The following is a 26,887-nucleotide window of genomic DNA, read 5'->3' as shown; positions in this document are numbered from 1 at the left end:
AATAAAAGCATTGGAAAGAAATATTAATTTGATAACAAATAAATTGTGCTGCACCTTTAAAAAAACATCAAGCATGCATTACTTAAGTTTTACATTATGTTTGACCTGAAAACTTACATTTGAATACTGAGAACTTTTTAATTATGGTATCATTTAACATATTATCAGGCTTGGATAAGAATGGCGTGCGATCGCATGCTGTAAGTAACCACACTTATAGTTTTTTTTCTTTACAATTTAACCACGGCTGTTTTAACTATTTAAACACAATAAAAAAGTTGTTATGTGAAGGCTTTAAATATTTTTAGAGTTTTTATTTTATGTGAAGGCTTTAAATAAAGTAAAAAAACTACTTATAAATATTGTTTAAAATAAACACATTTTGTGTAAATTAGACGTTAAATTTAAATTTTTATTATCAGGCATGTGTTCTTTATGATAAATTGAAATGTTGGAAACTATTTTTCCATGTCTTGCTGAAAATCTTTAAAATCGTTACATTAAATTATGAATAAGTTAAATTTAATCTTCCCATTGCAAGGGAATAATTTAATTGCTTTTACCAATTAGAGCATGAAATGATAAAAAATTACTATTTAAAAAAAAAAATTGTTTTTTTTTAAATAGTAATTTTTTTAAAATAGTAATGTTTATACAATTTAAAATTATTATATTTTTTTCCTTTCAATAATTTAATTTCACTTTTCAATAATTTAAATAAAATTTGTTCATTTATTAACCAATCATTAGAAGTAATTTGTAAAAGCGTTTTGCATAATTTTCATAAAATGTTTCAAAAGATAACTTTTAAAGAAATTAATTTTAAATGCAATTAAAAACACAACAAAAAGTAATTTTAGCTTCAAGTTTTTGGAATTTTATTTTAATGCTTATATATATATATATATATATATATATATATATATATATATATATATATATATATATATATATATATATATATATATATATATATATATATATATATATATATATATAAATATATATATATATAAATATATATATATATATATATATATATATATATATATATATATATATATATATATATATATAGTTCTATAGTTTGTTGGCTTTAGGAAGAGCGGAAGGAAAAAAGTGATTCTTACGCCAACACATACGTCACTTTTAATTACTTTTGACTTTCGTCCAACATTTCCGTGTTGGACGAAAGTAAAAACCATTAATTTAATTACAAATTAATCGTTTTTTAAAAAAACCACAAAAACGCAAATTTAATTGACCAGAATGTTTTTAAAAACATTCTGAATGTTTTTATAACATTTTGAATGTTTTTAACAATATAAACAATGTTTTTATTTTTATTTTTTTTAATAAAATGTTTTTATTTTTATTTTTTTTAATAAAATGTTTTTATTTTTATTTTTTTTACTGTAAATCATGCGCGGAGTGTTGCTACATCGACTATCTTATAGCCTGACTCGCAAGGGAGTGCTGCTACATCGACTGACAAATAGCCTGACTCGCAAGGGAGTGCTGCTACATCGACTGACAAATAGCCTGACTCGCAAGGGAGTGCTGCTACATCGACTGACAAATAGCCTGACCCACAAGGGAGTGCTGCTACATCGACTGAGGGTTTGGTTGGGGCAGGCAGTCTATCATTATTAAAAAAAAAAAATTCCGGTCTTGCATTTTAATTTTTACTTTTTGTCAACAAAATATCGAAAAAACTTTCGGACAACATCTAAGGGTTCTATATATATATATATATATATATATATATATATATATATATATATATATATATATATATATATATATATATATATATATATATATATATATATATATATATATATATATATATATATATATACAGTACTGTGAATACGTTTTAGATCACTTGTATAATTAGACATATTTACAATTTTTTTCCTATGTAATTTTTTTAAAGCGTACTCAAGTTTAATAATATATAAGAAAAGTTGAAAGAATATATTATTTTACAACTACATCCAAAACAGGATATTCGAAGAATGCTGTTATAGAAATCATTAAAAAGTTTAAAGAAACTGGCTCCCTTGAAGATAGAAAGAAAAGTGGTAGACCTCCTAAGCTAACAAATGATGACAATAAATATTTAAAAACCCTAACTTTAAGAAATACAAAAAAAGCATCAATCCAGCTGCCAAAAGACATTAACACAGCAACTGAGAAAAATGTCAGCTCTTCTTTTATTCGATGGCACCTACTTAAATCGGGATTAAGAGGGTGTGTTGCAATTCGAAAACCATTATTACGGTGTGGCAATAAAGAAAAACGACTTAAATATGCAAAACAACACAAAGATTGGGCCCAGGAAATGTTTAATCAGGTTCTGTACACCAATGAGTCTAAATTCGAAATTTTTGGAACGAAAGAACGCCAATATGTTTGAAGAAGAATTGAAGAACCCTATCAGCCCGAGTGTTTAAACCCTACTATTAAACACAGAGGAGGCTCTTTACAAGTTTGGGGCTGTTTATCTTCATCTGGAGTAGGTGATTTGATCAAAATAGGGGGGCGACACACCGGGGAACGTTATGTGGATATCCTAAGGCACCATGCTGTATCATCCGGAATAAGATTAATAAGTCATAATTTTATTCTGCAGCAGGACAATGACACAAAACATTGTTCCCAAGTGGTAAAAAATTATTTAAATGAAATGGCAGAGGAAGGAGTACTGGAATTGATGACCTGGCCACCCCAGAGTCCAGTTTTAAATATAATTAAGCATATTTGGGATTACCTGGACAGAAAGAAGGACGAATATGCTCCCCGAAATGCTGAAGAATGTTTTGAAGTACTTCAAAGAGAATGGCACAACATACCCCAGGATTTTATAACTAATTTGTATGAATCTATTTCCCGGCGGATATTGGCTGGGATTGAGGCAAAAGGAGGACATATATTAAGATTTTTTTATGAAGTTTGACATTAAAAAGTTTGTAATTGCCCCATATTTTGTGTGAAATACATGTGTTTTAATAAGTTTATAATTTAGAACTACAAACTTAAATATCAGAGAATTCTCCGGGATTTTTTGAAAAAATGTAAGTTGTCTAAAACTTATTCACAGTACTGTGTATGTGTATATAGATATATTGATTTCAGAAAAAAAATCATTTGCAAAGGTCAGCAATAGTGTTTGATCGCACGCCATCTAAGCCTGTATTATGATGGCTATCCAAACAAATTTTTTTTTAAAACCCTTTCCAAACAACTAAAACATTTATCAATTTGGAGATTGCATAATGAAAAATTGCATAATATACTGAAATAGTGGAGGAAATATAACTTCACTTTTTGATTGTTATTAAAGTTGACAATGAATGTGCTCTGCATTCTAGTGGCATCAAGCTGTAGTGATAGAGTGTTCAGTACCAGTGATGGAACTATTAGTAATAACAGACATAATATTTACACTCAGTCAGCAAAGTAATGGATCTTGATTAAAGTTAATTATGACCTTGTCCACTCATCAATGAATTTGAAAATCATAAACAATACTGAAAAAGCCCTTGATCTACCAGAGAATAAACCTTGCCAAGGATCCCTAACTAAAAATAGTTTTTCAATTTGTTTCATTTTATATCAGTTTTATTAAAGGAATATTTTCTACTGTCTCATATTGCAGCATTTTAAGACAATCAAACCTGGTTCTACTAAGTTTTTAGTCTTTCAATAGTTTACTAATTTTTCAACTTGCAGTAACTGATGCTTTTTGTTGAACATTATTTTAAAATATTTAAAAAACAAAACTTTAAAAACATTAAAATAAAAACACTTGTAACATTAGTCGCAAGGTATTTTATATATCATCTTTATATCTTTTTATATCCAATAATTTACCATTAAAATATTTTTTTCAAAAAAAGTCTTTTTCATTATTAATTCTTTTGGTTTTATTAAACTTTATAATAACTACACATGACAAGGTGGTGCAAAAGACATACCTTTCCACAAGCTCTGCAATGGTGTCGACGCTTGACGACAGTAAACTTTGTATCACAACTCATACAAGTTTTGGTATTTGTATCTGGTATCCATGATGGCGCAAAGAATCCTAGTGATCCTTGAGGCTGAACTATTTGACTTGTCACACTGCTGGTTTCAACAAAATCTATTTTACATAATACATTGTTTTGAAGCAAAACTTTATAATGAAAATTACGAGTTGCTTAAAAACAAAAAAATATAATTGCAAAACTATAACAAGATGAAGAAATATAAAACGCTTCTGCTAATGTTTTTTAAAATATAGCAATCAAAGTACTTACGACTATTTTCAACAGGATGATTATGTTGCTCCTCTCTTGCTTGTTGCTCAGCATCAAGAGAAAAATGCACATGACGGGTTTGGTTAGAACTTGAAGGTAATGACACAACCTCATTTTCAATAAAGTTAAGACTAGATGAGTCAGAGGAATCTACTTGTTGATTTAATAATTCACATTGTGTTTCATCCACAATAGTAGTATGCAAGGAAAGAGATTCATTTTCATGATGTGGTAATATATCTTCACAGCACTCTTGTTCAAACATTTGATCAGAACATGCAGTATTAGATGCAAAAGAAGAATTAACAGATTCTTTAGATGCTGTCATTAAAGCATCATCATTAGTTTTTATAGAACATTCTTTTGAACTATCTTGTAAATTTGATCCTAAACATTCTAAATTAGCAATTTCTTCATTTTGATATGAAGATGGCACTATGCTAGTAGTAGTTAATACATCCTCATGAACAACAGCACTAAAAGTTTGATTAACTGCATCATGATTGGAATACAATTCCTTTATGTATGTTCTAATTGGAGCATCATAACTTAATGATAATATAGCATTTTCATTGGCTTTAGCAGCCAAATCAATATCAAGTTCTTTATTATTATGATTTTCCTTAATACAGCTTTCTGTCAAAATTTTTCCTTCCTTTAATAATTTTAAAGTCTCTTCTGTGTTGCTGCACAGTTTTTCCAAAATATTACAACTTGAGTTGCATTCCGAATGAATTATTGTTTTTGTAGAAGATTTAACTTGATTATCATTTTTATTATTATCAGGAATGGAATCAATTGAAGAGTAAGTATTGTTAGTGGAAATCATTTCAGTTTCTAGGTCATCTAAAAGTTTGTCTAATTCCTCATTTTCTAAACTTGTTTTAATGTCAAATGAAACTTTGTCTGACAAACAAGATAATTTTATATTTGTTTCTGAAGAACATTGACAATTTTGTGAACCAGTGCAGGAGCATTTTAATGGCAAATCAGAGTTGATTTCTACAACATTTCTTGCGTTCTCATTTTCAAAAGACACAATGATATTTTCTGCTTTTTCTACTAATAAATCAATATCATTCTCGATTGCATGTTCATTTGAGTTTTCAAAACTAAACTTTTTAAGTTCATCTTCAGTAGAAGATTTATGTAGCGGGTAATCTGATGGATCATCAGAAAGATTAAAATGTTTATTTGTCATATCAATTGGTTGAATAAGATTGGATATTGAGGAATTAAGAAAACCTAAAACATTTTTTTCATCAAATGTCGTTTCCAAAGACATCAGCTTTTGTTTTGTTTTAGATTCATAGTGCAAATCATCAAACTTTATATCTCCCAAGTAAGATGTTTCTGGTGAAATTTTATATGTATACAATGACTCATCAATTTTATCACTTAATAAAACTTTTTTATCTTCTTCGTAAGCAGCTGCTTTCAATTTTTTTAGTCGATCAAAGTCGTGGTATATTGCTTTTTGGTTAATGGTGTAAGTGGTCTCAAGGACTTTTAGACCATTTTCAGTTTCAAGTGTGTAATGGCTCAAATCATCATCATTAGATTCGTCAATTTTATTGTGCCCATTATAAGAATACTCCTCTTTTAAATTCCTAATTTTTTCTAAATCATGTTCAACAGCATTTATATTACTTTCAAATAATGATGCTAGTTGTGTTGGGGAGAAAGAAAAATTTTTGAAACCTAAATAAAATAAAAGATTGATAAATACAAAAAAAATATACAATAAGATTTAATATATTATATATAATAAAATTTATAATAAGATATTACAAAACTTTTAGACTAAAAAGAATTGTAATACTTTTATGACTGGTTATTTAATTATCTTTTACACTGGTTGAATCAAACCAGTTTGAAAATTAATTTAAATAACCAGTCATAAAAGTATCAGAAACCAATAAGAATTAGACAAAATCAAATACTGAAAATAAATAATAATTTGGGCTTCTAAAATGATAGTAGCAGGTACTATATATATATATATATACATATATATATATATATATATATATATATATATATATATATATATATATATATATATATATATATATATATATATATATATATATATATATATATGTATATATATATATATATATATATATATATATATATTTATATATATATATATTAGGGTGACCATTATACAAGTGGAAAATTTATTTTTGTTTTTTTTATGACCTTACCCCTCAAAGTTGTTCCTTTTATGATAAAAACAATCTACAAAAAGTTTGAACACGAAATTTTAATATTTGGAGGTAGCTCTATCATATTGAAAAAGCATACACATGAGTCGCAAGTCACAAAATATAAGACTTTTAACAATAATATCAAACTTTTTTTCAAGTGTTTAACTGTGTCTATGTTCAAATCATCAACCTATGTTACAATACAAAAAGTCACAAAATAAAGAGAGCAGCAGATGTTTGAGTAGGTCAAGGTCAATGTCCAACTACAGTCTACTTTCAATTGTCAGGAAAAACTTGATGGTGTTCTTTGATGACTTGTAGGAAAAACTGCACTTGGTCCACATCTTGAGTGAGCAGGCCACTATACTCTTGAACAAGAGCCACACCACATTCTGTGTGATCATTAACGACCTAAGCACCCAAGTTTAATTGAGTTACTGTACAAAACGCTGACAAATTCACAAGCATAACAAGAGATAAAAATTAACATTTTTTGATAAGCGTTATCTCTATTATTAGTTCAGAATTCAAAAACTGTAGTAGCTGAATATCATTGTAAGGTGTTGTCGATGCACAAGGTGTCATCGACAGCACCTTATAATGATATTCAACTACTACATATTCAATAGCATCCATGCTTATAGGTACAGACGGACTGCAAAGACACACACTTAATACAGGCTTTTTTCTTCTCTTGATGTCAGAACGAATTGTGAACAAAATATCTATACTTTCAATGAGCAGATGACCTTTGACATCCAGCGTGCATAGTGCATTGGGCCAGGTGTCATGAAATGCACTCCTCTGCGTGGGATTTCTCCAAGGAAGATCAGTACTAGTTATACAAACTCTCTGTAGTCAGCTCATGGCAGTTGCTCTTCCAGCTGCTTGTTGGCAAACTTTATGATTCAGATTTTACGTCATACAACAAGCATGCATTTTTACCATCAGACATACTAGCATCATATCTTTCCTAGTCAACGAACACCCATTGAGTTTGAAACCGCTTGAAAAGCAGAACTTCAGGACCTGAAGTTGATCCCATACAAGCCTGAATAATTGCACCAACTACAAGCTCCAGAACGTGGTGACTACATGCCAAATAAAGTAACTCCTTGCCAAGCATTTTTTCTAGCAGAATGCATGTTCCCATGCTTCTGCCATTATTAGAACTTGTTGTGTCAAAGCACATGCATTGACCCTAGAACCAACATCCCAGCATCGAATATGGCAGAGGCTTGGGCTTGCCAGTTATAGATGGCAGTATGGCGACAGTGAGCAACTGAGACACTTGTTTTCTTGATACTATAACTGGAAGACGGTCCACTTTCTCCTTTCTGGTAAAGTCATGCATGAGTTTACCATCCCAATAAACAACAAGTGAAGAATCTCCTTTGAACTCATCCTTCAGTTTGACTAATTGAAAAGTGCAATGTGTCCATCGCTGTAGTCAAATAGATTCCATGTTCAACATGTAGTTATCAAGGCTGTGACCAAAGCTCTTGATTGTTTTTGCGATAACACAAACTGCTTTATGGTTTGAAACCTTTGTTCGGTCCAAGGCAGCTTCAAGTTGTGGCGTGACAACAAGATTTCTACCTCTTTTGCGGGGAGCTGGAGTTTTTGTCAGTGCTTTTTCTTGGATAATGGCAGTAATCAAACAGAAGCAGCACCTCCAGTGCTGCTTCTGTTTGATTACTGCCATTATCCAAGTCACTGGTCGATGATACCAAAACTACAATCTCACTGTTCGCTTCAAACAATTCATTCGCTAAACTCTAACCACTGCTTTATGTCTTTCTATTGTCCTCTTTTTTTTGCAATATTTATTATTACTGAAATCTCTATGAAATTCTGGTTCTTTTGAGACCCAGGTTGATATACTTTTGAAGAAGAAAAAATTCACTGATATATGGGAGCCAGTGTGTAATCAAAGGTCAAGGTGGGTGACCTTTTTCAAAAATTAAATAAAACCAATGACTTTTCAGTTACTTTCAAATGAAAGTTTATCGGTTTTTTGTATTATATATATATCTTATATATATATAATTAAGAATTATATATATATATACAAGTATATATATATATATACAATTATATATATATGCATATATATATATGCATATATATATATATATATATATATATATATATATATATATTATGTATATATATATATGCATATATATATATATATATATATATGTATATATATATATATATATATAATATATATATATATATATATATATATATATATATATATATGTATATATATATATATATATATATATATATATATATATATATATATATATATATATAATATATATGTATATATATAACCAATAAGAATTAGATAAAATCAAATACTGAAAATAAATTATAAACATTAGCATTTAGCTAATTCCTGGTACTGCGGGTAACAGTAACATATATATATTATATATATATATATATATATATATATATATATATATATATATATATATATATGTATATATATAACCAATAAGAATTAGACAAAATCAAATACTGAAAATAAATTATATATATACAAGTATATATATATATATATATACAAGTATATATATATATGCATATATATATATATATATATATATATAGATCTATAGTTTGTTGGCTTTGGGAAGAGCGGAAGGAAAAAAGTGATTCTTACGCCAACATATACGTCACTTTTAATTACTTTTAACTTTCGTCCAACATTTCCGTGTTGGACGAAAGTAAAAACCATTAATTTAATTACAAATTAATCGTTTTTTAAAAAAACCACAAAAACGCAAATTTAATTGACCAGAATGTTTTTAAAAACATTCTGAATGTTTTTAACAATATAAACAATGTTTTTATTTTAATTTTTTTTAATAAAATGTTTTTATTTTTATTTTTTTTAATAAAATGTTTTTATTTTTATTTTTTTTACTGTAAATCATGCGCGGAGTGTTGCTACATCGACTATCTTATAGCCTGACTCGCAAGGGAGTGCTGCTACATCGACTGACAAATAGCCTGACTCGCAAGGGAGTGCTGCTACATCGACTGACAAATAGCCTGACTCGCAAGGGAGTGCTGCTACATCGACTGACAAATAGCCTGACCCGCAAAAGAGTGCTGCTACATCGACTGAGGGTTTGGTTGGGGCAGGCAGTCTATCATTATTAAAAAAAAAAAATTCCGGTCTTGCATTTTAATTTTTACTTTTTGTCAACAAAATATGGAAAAAACTTTCGGACAACATTTAAGGGTTCTATATATATATATATATATATATACAAGTATATATATATATATACAAGTATATATATATATATACAAGTATATATATATATATACAAGTATATATATATATGCATATATATATATATATATATGCATATATATATATATATATGTATATATATATATATATGCATATATATATATATATATATATATATATATATATATATATATGTATATATATATATATATATGTATATATATAACCAATAAGAATTAGACAAAATCAAATACTGAAAATAAATTATATATATATACAAGTATATATATATATGCATATATATATATGCATATATATATATATATATATGTATATATATATATATGCATATATATATATATGCATATATATATATATATATATATATATATATATATTATATATATATATATATATATATATATATGTATATATATATATATCAGGCCTTGTTTTAAAGCGTTACGCATAGAGCGATTTACCTACAACTTAAGCTATTTTATGAAGCAATAAGCGATTTTGGTTAAGCGACTTTTTATCATTTTTTAACTTTTAAATTATTCTATAAACGGTAAGATAAAAGAAGAAATTAATTTTTTATAAAAATCACATTAACATTATAATGACAACTATGTAAAAATATTTGATACAAAATTTTGAATGACAATTATGTTAGATACAAGCACTATTTACTAATGAAAAAAACTCAAATAAAATTAAAATTTTATTTTTATTTTGTTTTTATTTTATTGTAATGATTGATTTTTTCGCTTAAAAAATGCTAATACTTTAAGCTTGAAGCAAAGATTATAATAATATAATTTAATTCTGATAAAAAATATATGATTTAATTTAAAACTAATTTAATAAAAATATGTAATTTTATTCCGATAAAAAAATGTATAATTTAATTTAGATTTAAAAAATATATTTAAGTTTATTAAAATTAAAGTTAATGCTTGGGTTTAACTTAACTCTCAAATTTATCAAAAAATATTACTAAATATTCTTCAATATTTAAATGTTATTTGTTCTTTTATCGCAATTGTTTTTTTGGTATTCCTTCCTGAACATTTTTTTTTACTCAAAATTAAATTTTAAATAAACCGCTGCATCAAAAATTTGCACAAAATGTAATTTAAACTTTTTTTTTATAACGCAAGTTAAATCGCAGCGATTATTTTTTAATAAACAATATATACAGTGATTTAAAAGAAATCCTTGCTTTCACAACAAAATTGTTAATAAAATAATAAACTTTTAATAAATAAAGTAAATTAATTAATTTTTTTATTTGTTACTCCCTAATTTTTTTTTAAATATAAAATCATTTGTAGTTGCAGAGCCACAATTAAAAATTTAAGAAATAATCATTTAAAAATTCAAAAATTTAACATATTTTAACTCATTTATGTAAATGTTGAGAAAAGAAAGAAATTTGGTAATATCAAACATTTTTAAAAATGCAATATTAAATTTAATTATTTAATATTTAAAAAAAAATAAAAGAAAATAAACATTCCCAGAGTAATAATAAAAAGTGTTTAAATAACATTTAACTCATTTTGCAGTTATTGATATAATTGCAGTAATTTAAAAAAAATTAATGCGTTATGCTTCTTTTTAAAGGTATATGAGTATATACATTTTTAAAATCATGAAATTTACTCTTAAACTGTTTGATTGTTTTTATTACTTTATAAATATACTGACTTCATTAACCTGATTTCATATGCTTCATTTTTATAACAAGTTTGGGCATTGTATTCTGCATTATTCTGTTGAAAATAATTGATGTGATTAAACATTGCCTAATTTTTCATAATCAATTTATTTATTTTTGTCATACTAATTTGTAACTATATAAAGTTACCTAATTAAACTTATAAAAAGATATGGATTTCAATAAATCCTAAATCAAAATATATATGAATTTTTTATTTTAAATATCATTTTTATGAAAGTTTTAATAAAATTAGTTAAATCTTTGTTTTATTTTTTTTTCCCAGTATTATGTAAATGGTAAACCAGTTGTTAAACTAATAAGTTAAACTGTAATGTTTATATATCATACATACTCTAAAGTAATTGCATTTGATTTTGTTTTTAATATATTGCTTTACAAAAAACATTTTTTACTTTTTTTAAATAATTTATGAAATTGTTTCATAGCTCGGAAATAAAATATGTTTTTGTTTTTATTACCAAATAACATCTATGTTATATAGGATTGCAGATTTTTGTTTGACTATTATTATTTGTCATTTATCTATTTACAGATATATATTTTTCTTTTCTTTTTTAACAGTGATTAATAAGCAACTTGAAAATAATTGTCCTTGAAATGAGAGAGATGAGATGAGATGAAATGAGATGAGCGAGGTGAGATGAAATTTTTTTTATTGAGTAAATATATTGTATATTTTATTTGTTTTGATTGTTTTTAATAAAAATTTTGATAGTTCTTTCACTATTTCAATCTAAACTTCAAAATAAAAGTTGAATTAATTCATATTATCCAACTATTATCATAATGTTCAAATAATTCAAATGAAAAAAATCCAGTATATATGTTTATATTATCTTGTTTCCATGTTTTCAAAGTGGTATGATTGGGTAACCTTTAGAGTAAACTTGCTAGTCAAGCAGTGTACTTATAACATAGGTTTGACTCAAAAACATTTAGTTCCAAGCATTGTTACTGCTTTAGAGGTAAGTTGTGTTGTTTATATTTTTTTAAATTTTTCTGGAAACACATGATAATATCTCTTATTTAGTAATATGGATAAAAGAGTGTGCACCTTTGATCCTAAAGTTTAGAAGGCTTTTTGCCTCTCGCATTTATTTTTTTATTTGATTTGTTTTTCCCCCTAAATTTTAGGATCAAGGGTTCATATTCTTTCCTTCTTACAAATATTTAATGTGTTTATACAAATATGCTATGTGCTATTGTTGTGCATAATTGTTGTCATGTTATTGTTTTGATGTTTTGTGTTGATAGACAGCCTGGCTTATCTTTCTGCTGGTGTCTATCATTAAAAATAATTAATTGGTAGTTTCATTCATGGAGCTCACTGCTTTTAAAATTTACTAAAATACATTACGGCTATAAATACATTTTAATCTTAATTTGATATTTTATTTTTAATGTTGTTTTTAGATTTACTCTTTGAACCATTTTATAATTTGCTTTTTAATAAATAATATTTTTAAATCCATTGTGATGTCTTAAAAGTTAATTAACTACTCAAAGCCAACATAAAATAACATCATATATATATATATATATACATATATATATATATATATATATATATATATATATATATATATATATATATATATATATATATATATATATATATATATATATATATATATATGTAAATTATGTACTCTTCCTGATGATCCAGCAATGGTGAAACTTCAAGTAGAAAATAAAAGTTAGATAAGTGTTTTTTACTAATTATATATATATATAGAACCCTAAGATGTTGTCCGAAAGTTTTTTCCATATTTTGTTGACAAAAAGTAAAAATTAAAATGCAAGACTTGAATTTTTTTTTTTAATAATGATAGACTGCCTGCCCCAACCAAACCCTCAGTCGATGTAGCAGCACTCCCTTGCGGGTCAGGCTATTTGTCAGTCGATGTAGCAGCACTCCCTTGCGAGTCAGGCTATTTGTCAGTTGATGTAGCAGCACTCCCTTGCGAGTCAGGCTATTTGTCAGTCGATGTAGCAGCACTCCCTTGCGAGTCAGGCTATAAGATAGTCGATGTAGCAACACTCCGCGCATGATTTACAGTAAAAAAAATAAAAATAAAAACATTTTATTAAAAAAATAAAAATTAAAACATTTTATTAAAAAAAATTAAAATAAAAACATTGTTTATATTGTTAAAAACATTTAAAATGTTTTAAAAACATTTAGAATGTTTTTAAAAACATTCTGGTCAATTAAATTTGCGTTTTTGTGGTTTTTTTAAAAAACGAATAATTTGTAATTAAAGTAATGGTTTTTACTTTCGACCAACACGGAAATATTGGACGAAAGTTAAAAGTTAGTAAAAGTGACGTATATGTTGGCGTAAGAATCACTTTTTTCCTTCCGCTCTTTCCAAAGCCAACAATCTATAGATCTATATATATATATATATATATATATATATATATATATATATATATATATATATATATATATATATATATATATATATATATATATATATATATATATATATATATATATATATATATATATATATATATATATATATATATATATATATATATAGATCTATAGTTTGTTGGCTTTGGGAAGAGCGGAAGGAAAAAAGTGATTCTTACGCCAACATATACGTCACTTTTAATTACTTTTAACTTTCGTCCAACATTTCCGTGTTGGACGAAAGTAAAAACCATTAATTTAATTACAAATTAATCGTTTTTTAAAAAAACCACAAAAACGCAAATTTAATTGACCAGAATGTTTTAAAAACATTGTGAATGTTTTTAACAATATAAACAATGTTTTTATTTTATTTTTTTTAATAAAATGTTTTTATTTTTATTTTTTTTAATAAAATGTTTTTATTTTTATTTTTTTTACTGAAAATCATGCGCGGAGTGTTGCTACATCGACTATCTTATAGCCTGACTCGCAAGGGAGTGCTGCTACATCGACTGACAAATAGCCTGACTCGCAAGGGAGTGCTGCTACATCGACTGACAAATAGCCTGACTCGCAAGGGAGTGCTGCTACATCGACTGACAAATAGCCTGACCCGCAAGGGAGTGCTGCTACATCGACTGAGGGTTTGGTTAGGGCAGGCAGTCTATCATTATTAAAAAAAAAAAATTCCGGTCTTGCATTTTAATTTTTACTTTTTGTCAACAAAATATCGAAAAAACTTTCGGACAACATCTAAGGGTTGTATATATATATATATATATATATATATATATATATATATATATATATATATATATATATATATATATATATATATATATATATATATATATATATAGGTTTTGGTAGGAGTAAATAAGAGCAAGAGCGAAGAAAGACTAAAACAAACATGGTAAGCCATGCAAGCCAAACAGCTTCTTATAAGAGCTTTTGGTTTTTGCACGTGCTATCTGTTTATTCATTATAAAAATTGCTGTTAAATACAAAATTTGCTTTTATACTTATAGGCATATGTTTGTAAAGTTAATGCTACAAGAATATGTACATAACATCATTTATTGCTTCATGAAAAAATTCTATGAATGAGGATTGTCTTTGGGTTTTCACATTACAACAAAAATAACATCTAATCTAGTTTTTAAGTTATCTCCCATGAGCTTTTTTGCAAGCAGCACATCTTTTTTGCTTCGATTTTACAAGACTGTTGCAGATTTCGTTTAAACTTTTTCTCCAAATAGTATCTTAGGCTATTTATGGATCGTATATGTTCCTTGACTAACTTTGTCCATCCCAGTCAAAATAGGATCGATTGGATTCAAATCTGGTGATCGAGCTGGCTTGGGCAATAAATCTAATTATTCGTGCTTTTACACTACAAGCTGAGTGGGCTTGTGATAATATGTGTTTTCTCGGTTAAACATAGACAACACTGATGTGAAGCAGTTACATGTTGCAAGATAAAATATTTGCAAACATTTTTTCATACTATTTTATATATATACTATTTAAATCTACTAAAAAATATTATTTTTACAAAATAAATTTTATCAAATATAAAATCTTTTAAAATTTTTTTGATTGAGTTAGTGAGGGCATTAACCACTTTACCATCAAACATGGTTAAATCTAGTTTGAACTTAAATGTGATAGTCGTATCAGGTTTGCCTTCCTCTACTTCTAACTTTACTTCAAACTTGACTAGTCTATTTATTTCTGCTTTTAAAAGTTCATATTCATTTCTTATCAATTCTTCCGTTTCTTTTTGATATTGGAGATGGAGGGGTCTATAGTAATGTGTACTAGAGGGCTTTTTATTTAACCATACATTTTTGTTCATGATGGTTAATTTAAGTGGAACAGGTGGAGCTGAAAGTTTTTATACAGCTTGGCTCCAGCTCCTAAAAAATGTCTGGCTTCAACTTGGCTCCAGCTCCCAGACTTTGTGAACAAAAATTGCATACTTTGGTATATTTTTTAGATCACATTTGCCTATCCAAATCTAAGTCAATTACAGGAATTAATTTTTAATCAACTTTTATGTTTACAAGGTTAATGTATTACAATAACTACTCTACTACCGCATATTACATTTAAAAAGAAAAACATTATGGATTAATATACATTTCTATATATTATTAACTCAAAACCAGGGATTTTAGCCATGATTTTAGTTCTAATTCTACATAGTGGGTATGGAACCTACAAAAGACATCCAAAAAGTTCAAAATGCTCAAAAGACATTTAAAAGACGTCTTTTTTAAACCCTGTGCCCACTGGGTAGTATAATTTTGAGGATAATAGTAACCTTTCATCATTAAATTCAAATATTTAACAGCATAATATCAATATAAAAGTATAATATAAAGCAATATATGTAATACTATATGAATGCTTCCATATATAATTTACTTGTTTTTTGTTTTTTTAATAAAGGATATTAAGAAATGCTATTAATGGATTGTATTTTTTTCAATACAAAATTGTTAAAATATACATTTTTATTACATTTTGGCAAGACTATAACTGTTAATAAAGCTAATAAAAAATAGAAATTCAATAAATAATTCATTCAACAAATTAGTTAAACAATAAATGAATAATTTTTACTTCTGTAAAAAAAACGACTACTCTATTCTTTTAAAAAAACACAAGAGCCAAGAGTTGCTCAATTTTTGCAGATCCGGCTCCACCAAAAAACAGCGGCTCTACAGCTCCAAAAGCCTAGTCGGCAGACATCAAATCATGTTAAAATTGCCATTATTTGTTTTGATCAATCAGCATGTCCACTGATGGAACCATGCAGTTCTCTAGCGTCTCTGTATATGTATGCCAGTTGATTCAACCTGTATAAATGTTACACACCTTAACTCAGTTAAAATTAAAGCGCTCCAAACACCAACACTCCCACCGCCATTTTGCAATCTTAATACAACAAAGTGATTACCATATTTTTCCGATTTAAATCTTTCAACAACTTGTTTCCACTTCTCCAAAGAGTATCCAATTCTCTCTTTACACTACCTTAATTATGAGAGCCAATCTCTGGCTGACAACATAGGTTTTTTAACAGCTCCATAGAAACTAATCTTTGAACAAAATATTTTTTCATGGCTTTTGTTAAATAAGTTCACAATAACTTCGGATTGGCTCTTACTTGACAAAATATAAAACTATTTTCGCACTTAGTAGTTTTTTTTTAACCTTTCTGATCCTGCATGATGTTGGACACCACCTGTTGTTTTAAATGTCTTTAGAGTATATCTAATGTAATTCTCTGAAATTTTTAATTTTCTTCCTATTTCTCAATTATTGATCATTTAGCCATCCTTCATATCTATTATTTGCCACTTAGTTGCTTTGCTTACTGCTTTTTGACCCATTACTATGTATATTTAGTTTTAGGTCTAATGAAAATATTTAAAAAGCCATTAAATGTGACTAAAATGGTCATCATAAGTAATGTTATCTAACCTGTTATAGGAAATTATCAAATTAACATACAAATTAATAAAATAATTATGAATAACACTTGGGTTGACAAGAAAGTTGAACAGAAATCAATTAAAAAGTTTTTGCACCCTTATTTTTTTCGGTAAGTTTTCTGCATTCCTTTGAAAAAAGTAAATTATGTAGAAAAAGCAACTAAATGTTGTTATAATAATATTGTTATTTATAATTAATTATAATAATATATGTTATAATAAAAAACAACTAAATATTGTTATAATAACTTGTTATTGATATGTTAGTTGTACAAAAATAATTTTCCTGTGGTTAAAAAAAAAATTAAGTCTTTAGGAAATATGGATGGGTTTTTATGATGTTTTAAAAAAGAAAATGAACTCAATTTTCAAATAAAACTCAAACAATTTTAAAATAAAAAACTCAAATAAAAAAGAAAACAAACTCAACTTTACTACGCCTATTTTTTTGTTGAAAGCACTGTATGCACTGTATGTATATATATATATATATATATATATATATATATATATATATATATATATATATATATATATATATACATACACACACACATACACACATAGATACATACATACATACATACATACATACATACATACATACATACATACATACATACATACATACATACATACATACATACATACATACATACATACATACATACATACATACATACATACATACATACATTCATACATACATATTAGGCATGTGACTATTTGTAACTCCAGTTTCCAATATAAAAAACAGATGAACTTTGGTTTGGACTGAAAAGTCATGGGTTTTATTTAATTTTTAAAAAAGGTCACCCTTGATTACACACTGGCTCCCATATATCAGTGAATTTTTTTCTTCAAAAGTATATCAGTATAAAAAGTATAAAAGCATACCTGGGTCTCAAAAGAACCAGAATTTCATAGAGATTTTAGAAATAATAATAGTTTCAAATAAAAATGAGTTGCTTAAATTTTATATATAAAAAACAACAATTTTGAACTAAAATTGAAAAGGTCGTTTTTTATAACATTTTGTTTTGCAATATTTTTTTTTTTAAATGTTTCAGAAAAGATTATGAATTTTGAAATCACTGTGAAATTCTGGTTCTTCTGAAACCCAGGTTGATGTGCTTTTGAGGGGAAAAAAATTCACTGATATATGGGAGCCAGTGTGTAAACAAGGGTCATGGTGGAAGACCTTTTTTAAAAATTAATGAAAACCAATGACTTTTTAGTTATTTTCAAACCAAAGTTCATCTGTTTTTTATATTGTAAACTATACCAAAACTTTACCAAAAAGTGGTGATGTACCGGAATTTCGGCTGGACTTCAATAAATCAAAAAATCATTATCCTACAGAGCAATGAAGAACAATAGGTAAACCTAGGTAAAAAATACAAATGTAACTTTATTTGCAGAAACAGTAGTACTGCAAATACATTTGCAAAAATTACATTTGTATTTTTTAACTAGGTTTACCTACAGTTTTTCATTGCTCTGAAGGATAATGATTTTTTGATTTATTTACACAGACTGTGCCACATGTTATATAAAAAAAAGTAAAAAAAATATTTTTTAATTCCAGCTGGGAGCAAATCGATCTAAAGAAACATAAATTTTGGCTGGAATTCCGGTACATCCCTACCAAAAAGTCACATCCCTAATATATATATATATATATATATATATATATATATATATATATATATATATATATATATATATATATATATATATAATATATATATATACTTTCTTTTTTTTTTTTTAAAGATCTTCGCTTCCAACAAGGCTGCAAGCAACCACTAATTAGAGTCGGAAGTTACTGGCAGAGAAAAGATGAAGATTGTAGAGCAAGATAACGATTGACAGATGACTTAAAGGCTTGCAAATTATATGAATCAGGAAAGCAAGAAGAAGGAAGGGAATTCCGAAGAACTGATGGTTGAGGAAAAAAACTAGACAAATAAGAGTTTTTTGAGCACTTTGGAACAGTCACAGAAAAAGGATGAGACTTAATTGAATGACGAGTAACATGAGAATGAACTGGTCATTTAAAAGTAGATGGCACAAGAGACGCTAACTCTTTAGAGCAGTGCCCATTACAGTATTTGTAGAAAAGAGAAAGAGAAGCAACATTACGATGATGTCATAATGGTTGGAGGTTGGCTGCAAGAGCAGGTCCAACTATGTTTACAATGCGCTTTTGCTCCTTTTCTAAAAGAGAAAGACCCAGATATGGCAACAGTATTCCATACAAGGCCGAATTTGAGATTTATAGAGATAGAGAATAGAATGCGAATTAAGAAAGTGTCGAGCTTGATAAAGAGATGCAACTTTAGCAGATGCTTATTTTGCAACAGATTTGATATAGGGTTTCCAAGACAGGTCAGAAGAAAGAGTTAATCCTAGAAGATGAAGGGTAGATGACTCAAGTTTGAAGAATATGAAGTTACAGAATATGAAGAAGAGTGCTGTCCATCAAGGACAACTTTTATACTACAATTGGAAAGGAAGGATTCAATAATCTTAAAGATGTTGCCAGATACACCATAAAAAGAAAGCTTATGAAGAAGACCAGCATGCCAAACTTTATATAACAAACATATTTTTATAACAAACATTTCAAAAGCTTTTGAAATGTCAAGAGAGATGGTCTTGAACTCTCCACCTTTATTTAATGCACGAAAAAACCTATCAATTATTACTGTTAGCAAATCAGCTGTAGAACGAGAAGATCGAAATCCATATTGATGGTCAGAAAGCAAGTTATTAGATTCAAGATGAGAAATTAGGTGTTTGTTAATTAAAGATTCAAAAACCTTGCTTGTGATAGGAATAAGATTAGTAGTAGTTAGATGAATCAGATCGCTCTCCAGAATTTTTGAAGATAGGAATAACAGATGCTGCTTTCCAGCAGGCTGGAAAACAAGACTCTGATAAGCATTCATTGAATAGTTTTGAGAGTATAGACAACAGCTCCGGAGAACACTTCTGCAAGATAATAACAGGTATGTTGTCCAGGCCACAAGCTGTAGAAAAGTCTAATCAGGAAATCATTTTAGATACAGAAGCTGGAGTGATACAAATGTCATGCAATGGATCAACCTGTTTGTTGGCAATATCAGGTAGAGCGCAACTAGTGGAATCAAGAGATGATATTGATGAAAAGTTTTTAGCAAACAATTCAGCTTTGTTTTTAGGTGAGGTGACAAAGTCTGAACCATACAAGAGAGGTGGAATTAAAGATTTGCCGTTGATACTATTAAAGATTCTCCAGAATTCATGAGACCCTAATATTTGAGATGAGATACGAGATTTCATGACCTGAGAATAGCGGGCTTTGGCGTTAGACAAAACTTTTTTACAATGGTTTCTAACAGTAATAAACAGATATCTGTTTTCTGGAGAATTGTTTTGCTGATAAAAATGGAAGTAATGGTTTTGATTGGCAATCGCAGCAACACAATGAGAGGAAAACCATGGAGGAGAGTGAGGCTTGACCTGGAATCGTCGAGAGGGAGCAAATGATTCCATGCCAGCCTGAATCCACAAAGTTATGTAAGAAGTACATTTGTCGACAGGGAGACAAAAGATTTCTACCCAAGAGCCATCACAAAGAAAATCACAAAAAGAATCTCAGTCAGCTTTACGATAGTTGTAAGAGGTACAATAACTGGGGGATATTCAGGTGATGAAGAAGAATGAGATATTAGTTTTAGAGAGATCAAACTGTGATCAGAAGCACCTAAGGGTGAATGTGGAGAGACTGAGCACTGCTTAGGATTAGAAACAAGACAAAAGTCAAGTAGAGAAGGTAAATGATTCAGGTAGTCTGGAAACCGAGTTGTAAAGTTGACTATTTGAATTAGGGATTGAGAAAGGCAAAAGTTGTGGACTTTTATGCCTGCAGAATCACTGACACTAGAGCCAAGCCATTCAGTGTGATGAGCATTAAAGTCACCAACAACAACAATATAAGCTGATGGTTAAGAGAGAGGGCTTGGTCAATTTGATCAGAAATAACATCAAAAAGAGTGCAGTCTTGAGATGAAGGAGAGCAATATAGAACAAAGAGAAAGGCGATAGAGTGAAGTGGTGCTAAACAAAAGCACATAAAAAAATAGCCTGTGGATCGAAACCTAGTTTCACGTCAAATGGGTCAATTCTTTCAAATAAAAATGCCCAGGCCAAACATGTGAATGTTGGAGTCTTTATGAATTAAAGGAAGATAACCATCAACACTAAGATCACAAGATACGACAGCTGAACTTAAATCAATATCACAAAGAGCAAGTAGGTCTGGTGAACTTTGCAAGAGATATGAATCAATAGAAGAAATGTTACTTCAAAGACCATAAATATAAGTGAATGATAGGTTTAGAGAACTTGGTGATGATAATGGTTTTCTATATTATAGTTTTTGGTACTTTATTATGAATAAATGGCCCACGTGATTCAAAATGTGACTATAAGGTTTGAAAAATGATACAATAGCATTTGGAAATTAAAGAAAATGTACTTTTAAAACTCATTTTAAATTGAGAAGAAACTTTTTTTTGAGAACAGTCGCACTTCGAAATTTTAAGTAATTTTAAGTAATTCAAAAAATTAAGTAAGCAGTAAGAGATACGGAAGCAGTAAGCCATTATATGTAAGCAGTAACGTATAAAGTAATTAACATTAAAAAAACCACTTATGAAGTTTGAATGATGAATATGTAAAAAAGTTTGCATGACAATTACATTTGATATTTGCACTATTTACAAATGTAATGTAAATATAAACTTAATTAAAACAATGTAAACTTAAGAAAAATGAAGAAAATTTCGTTTTTATTAACCTAACTTTTTCATTAAAAAAAATCATAAATAAATAAATTTTATTTATCATCTGGTAAGAGCAAGAATATTTATTTAGGCAATATCTCATAACCAACAATAACGAAAATAATAACACTGTTTAAAAAAAAAATATTTTAAATTATCAGCTAAAAATAGTACATGTTAAATTTTTTGTTTGTTTTGTTATAATGACTTTACAACAAAATATTTTTTCATTTTATCAAAAAAATAAAAAAACATTAACTATTACAAACTTTAAACTACATCTTTTAAAGAATTTATTTTTTTATAAATTAAAAAATCAACTTTTTTTATGAATATAACTCTATTATTAATTTTTTTGCTTAAATTTATGCTTGGAGCAATATAGCTCTTGCAATGTCTTCATTTATATTTAAAAGTTTTATTTTGCAAAAAATAATAGTTAAGAAAAATAATGTATTTTATATAATATTTATATTTAAATATTTCACCTCCCCAAGGCCCAGAAGGCCACTACAGATGAGGAGGCTACTTAATTGTGGTTATAACCCTCTCTCACCTCTATAACTCCCAAACACGAACCTTGACGAACAAGGCCGCTGAGCGGAGAAACAAGTTGAAAAAAGACAAAAACAAGAGAAAAAATTTTATAATAGCTTTATATAAATAATAGATTGTGCTATATCAAAAAAGTAAAAATCAGAAATTTCCTTATAATTAAGGAAAGAATTTTGATTAAAAAAGTTACTTAAATTTAAAAAAATTAGTAGATTTTTTTGCTGTTTTTTCTTCCTCCTTTTTTATTTTTTACAAAGTTAAATTCCTTGTAAACATATTATAACTTATAACACTGCAACAAAAATATTCATAAAGCGCACATTTAACTTTTTTGTCTTAAGGCAAGTGAAAGTGCAACGGTATATATTTTATATTATATATAAATGTAAATGAAATGTCAAACTATAGGAATATATGGAGGTGGCGCAAGTATTTTTGGTCTTCGAGATATCTAATTTCCAGACATGGAGCAAACTCCAAACATTTATATGTTAATACTTATGTCAAATAAGGATGCTTTGCTAAAAATTGCAATGATTGGAGGCTGGGAACAAAAAAGCCCCAAAACTTGAGCCCCTCTGCCCCAAACATGAGACCAACAAGTTGATCAAACTTAAAATTTCTCTATAAATATAAGTCTAGTTGAAAATAATACAAATAATATTTCATCAACTTGTTGCTCTCATGTTTGGGGCAGGGAGGGGGCTAAAATTTTAGGTCTCTTTTGTTCCCAGGCTCCAATCATTGCAATTTTTTGCAAAGCATCCTTATTTGACATAAGTATAAACATATAAATATTTGGAGTTTGTTCCATGTCTGGAAGTTTTATATCTCGAAGACCAAAAAATGCTGGCGCCACCCCTGGGAATATATATATATATATAATATATATATATATATATATATATATATATATATATATATATATATATATATATATATATATATATATATATATATATATATATATATATATATATATATATACATAATGTTGCAGAATATCTGCATAAAATAAATTTAGCTTTCAGGTATTTCGCTCTTGTCCGTAGAGAATTAAAAACGTCAGCTAATGAATGAAAATGAATGAAACTTTAAATGAATAATGAATAAACTTTAAATAAATGAATGAAACTTTAAAGCAATTAATTAATCTTTTTTTAGTTTGATTTTTCTAATAATTTTTTTTATAATATGTTTTTATCATCATTACTTATTTAACTGTTTATAAATAATACTGTTAATAAACTTTATGCAATTGAATATGGTGCATTTTTGTGTGGTTAAGCTAAGGTTTAAAAGAAATATTTATGGCTTAGGCAAATAATAAATTGTGAAAATAAAGTAAACTTTTTAATATTGATGCTAAATAAACTCACAAAAATAAGATATAAATAGATCTTCTGATGTACCAAACTATTGATGCAATTTACGTTTAACAAACTTTTACATTTGCTTTAAAAACTTTTAAAAAACAAACTTAAAAAACTTATAAAAATTAGTTCCTCTTTGTTGAGAGAAATAAAAAATACTATCCTATATCATGAGTTTAATGAATCATACCATGTCATAATGAGTTTAATGAATCATACCAATATCATACCATGAGTTTAATGAAATAGTTAAATGGAATGTTAAAATTTCAAAAAGTTACTTATTACTTTTATTAATAAAACTCTATCTCAAATATTTTCAAAGCAAAATAATAAAATGATTTTATGCCGCTATTCTGCAGCATTACTATATATATATATATAAATATATATAAATATATATATATATATATATATATATATATATATATATATATACATATATATATATATATATATATATATAGTTTGTTATATATATATATATATATATATATATATATATATATATATATATATATATATATATATATAAAAGTAATTAAAAGTGACGTATATGTTGGCGTAAGAATCACTTTTTTCCTTCCATGCTTCCCAAATGCAACAAACTATATATACATATATATATATATATATATATATAACAAACTATATATATATATATATATATATATATATATATAAAGTCAAAACCATTAATTTAATTACAAAAACGCAAATTTAATTGACCAGAATGTTTTTAAAACATATATATATATATATATATATATATATATATATATATATATATATATATATATATACATATATATATATATATATATATATATATATATATATATATATATATATATATATATATATATATTATATATTATAGAAACAAGTTGAGCACGGTAGTACCACGCTCAACTTGTTTCTCCGCGCAGCGGCCTTGTTCATCAAGGTTCGCGTTTCGGAGTTATAGAGTTGAGAGAGGGTGATAACCACAAGTAGCCTCCTCGTCTGTAGTGGCCTTCTCGGCTTTGGTGAGGTGAATTAAAAATATATATATATATATATATATATATATATATATATATATATATATATATATATATATATATATATATATATATATATATATATATATATATGTATATATATATATATATATATATATATATATATATATATATATTTATTATTTCATTTTATTATTATTTTATATATATATATATATATATATATATATATATATATATATATATATATATATATATATATATATATACATATATATGTATATAAAATAATAATAAAATGAAATAATAAAAATATATATAAATATATATATTTATATATTTATATATACACACATACATATAATGTTACAGTGCACATATATAGACAAATAAAGGTTTAATTAAAACCTTCAGACTCAAGTATTTCTTCTTCTTCTTCAAAATAACTAACTGGACTCCATGGTTTATCAAGAGCAAAGTTGCTCAAATCATCCATCACTGACTATCAAATCGCCCATTACTGCATTCTTTTACTATAATTCTTCCTTTTTTTGAAAAGGAAAAAAAGCTAATTATACAATAAAAAATAACACATCATATTTGTATAATTTATACCTAATAGTATATAATCTTGAATTAACTTGTATTTTTTTTTAATCCTGGTTTTTTAATCCAGTTTAAGAAAAAAACAAAAAAAGGTTAAAACTAGTTGTTTTTTTTTTGTTTGTTTGTTGTTTTCTTTGTTGGTGTTTTTTGTTAGTGCAGTATTTGTTATTTACATTAAATATAAAAATTGTAATGTCAAGTTAATTTATATGTTTAAGTCAATTACACGTCTATAAAAATATATTGAAACTTAATACATTTTTAAAGTTTTCATTAAGGAACATTTTTTGAAACTTCGTAAACTACGTAAATTGCGTAAATTACGTAAAGAATAAGAATTTAATAGAAACTTTTCAAGCCACATTAGAGTATGTCATCATCGTAATACTAAATAATCAGCTAAAAATATGTTTTTAAGAACACATATCCTTCATCGCTGCGTTTTTTTTTTGTTTTTTTATATATATATATTTTATATTTTACGAACTACTTCGCAATAATAATTTAAAACGATAATAAAGTCTACTTAAAAATAAACAAAAAGCCAAACAACTATGTTATTTGTAAGCATCGCTTTGGATGCGTAACCAAGACCAGGATTTCTGAGGTTAGGATTAGACATCCAACCAGGTGCTTTATGTAGATATTCATGTTAAATGCTCTTCCACATTACAGAGCATTCAACAAGGGAGTTTATCCTGCCTTCCTAACATATATGTTCTGAACAGACATTGAGCTATCGAACTTGAACCGTCAACATTGAACCTCTTGATTCTGAAATCCGACGGTTCAACTTTTACAAGTTGTTAATAAAAAAGTATATCAATGTGTGTATAATTTATATATATTTACAAATAATCACTACCTGTAAATAATTAGGCTCTGCTGGCCAAATTAGTTGGTAGTATATGAAAGCAAGCCTCTCAAAGAGCCTTGAGGCCTTGCTTTCATATACTGACCTACGTAGATGTAAAATTCAAATAAGATCGAAAAAAAAACTATTGAAAAAATTAAAAGTTTTATACTAAAAGCGAATGTTGAA

At 26.8% G+C, this 26,887-nt stretch overlaps 1 protein-coding gene across 2 annotated transcripts in view; it reads right to left on the bottom strand.

Moving 5' to 3' along the window:
- Window positions 1–25,862, bottom strand: part of LOC101236593 (zinc finger FYVE domain-containing protein 9) — a 77,847-nt gene extending 51,985 nt beyond the window's left edge. The window contains exons 1-3 of one of the 2 annotated variants that reach the window (XM_065801010.1): window positions 25,648–25,862; window positions 4,308–6,008; window positions 3,984–4,150 (exon numbers count right to left, since the gene is read on the bottom strand). In XM_065801010.1, the coding sequence (XP_065657082.1) occupies window positions 3,984–4,150; window positions 4,308–6,008; window positions 25,648–25,735 (1,956 nt within the window). In that variant the 5' untranslated portion in view covers window positions 25,736–25,862. The remainder of the gene's footprint in view (window positions 1–3,983; window positions 4,151–4,307; window positions 6,009–25,647) is intronic. The other variant, XM_065801011.1, reaches the window with a different exon arrangement.
- Window positions 25,863–26,887: the final 1,025 nt, after the last annotated feature.

Source organism: Hydra vulgaris, chromosome 07 (genome assembly GCF_038396675.1).
Source record: "Hydra vulgaris chromosome 07, alternate assembly HydraT2T_AEP".
Lineage (NCBI taxonomy): Eukaryota > Metazoa > Cnidaria > Hydrozoa > Anthoathecata > Hydridae > Hydra > Hydra vulgaris.
Note: the sequence above shows the minus strand (reverse complement) of the source record. Positions and strands in the feature narration are given on the sequence as shown.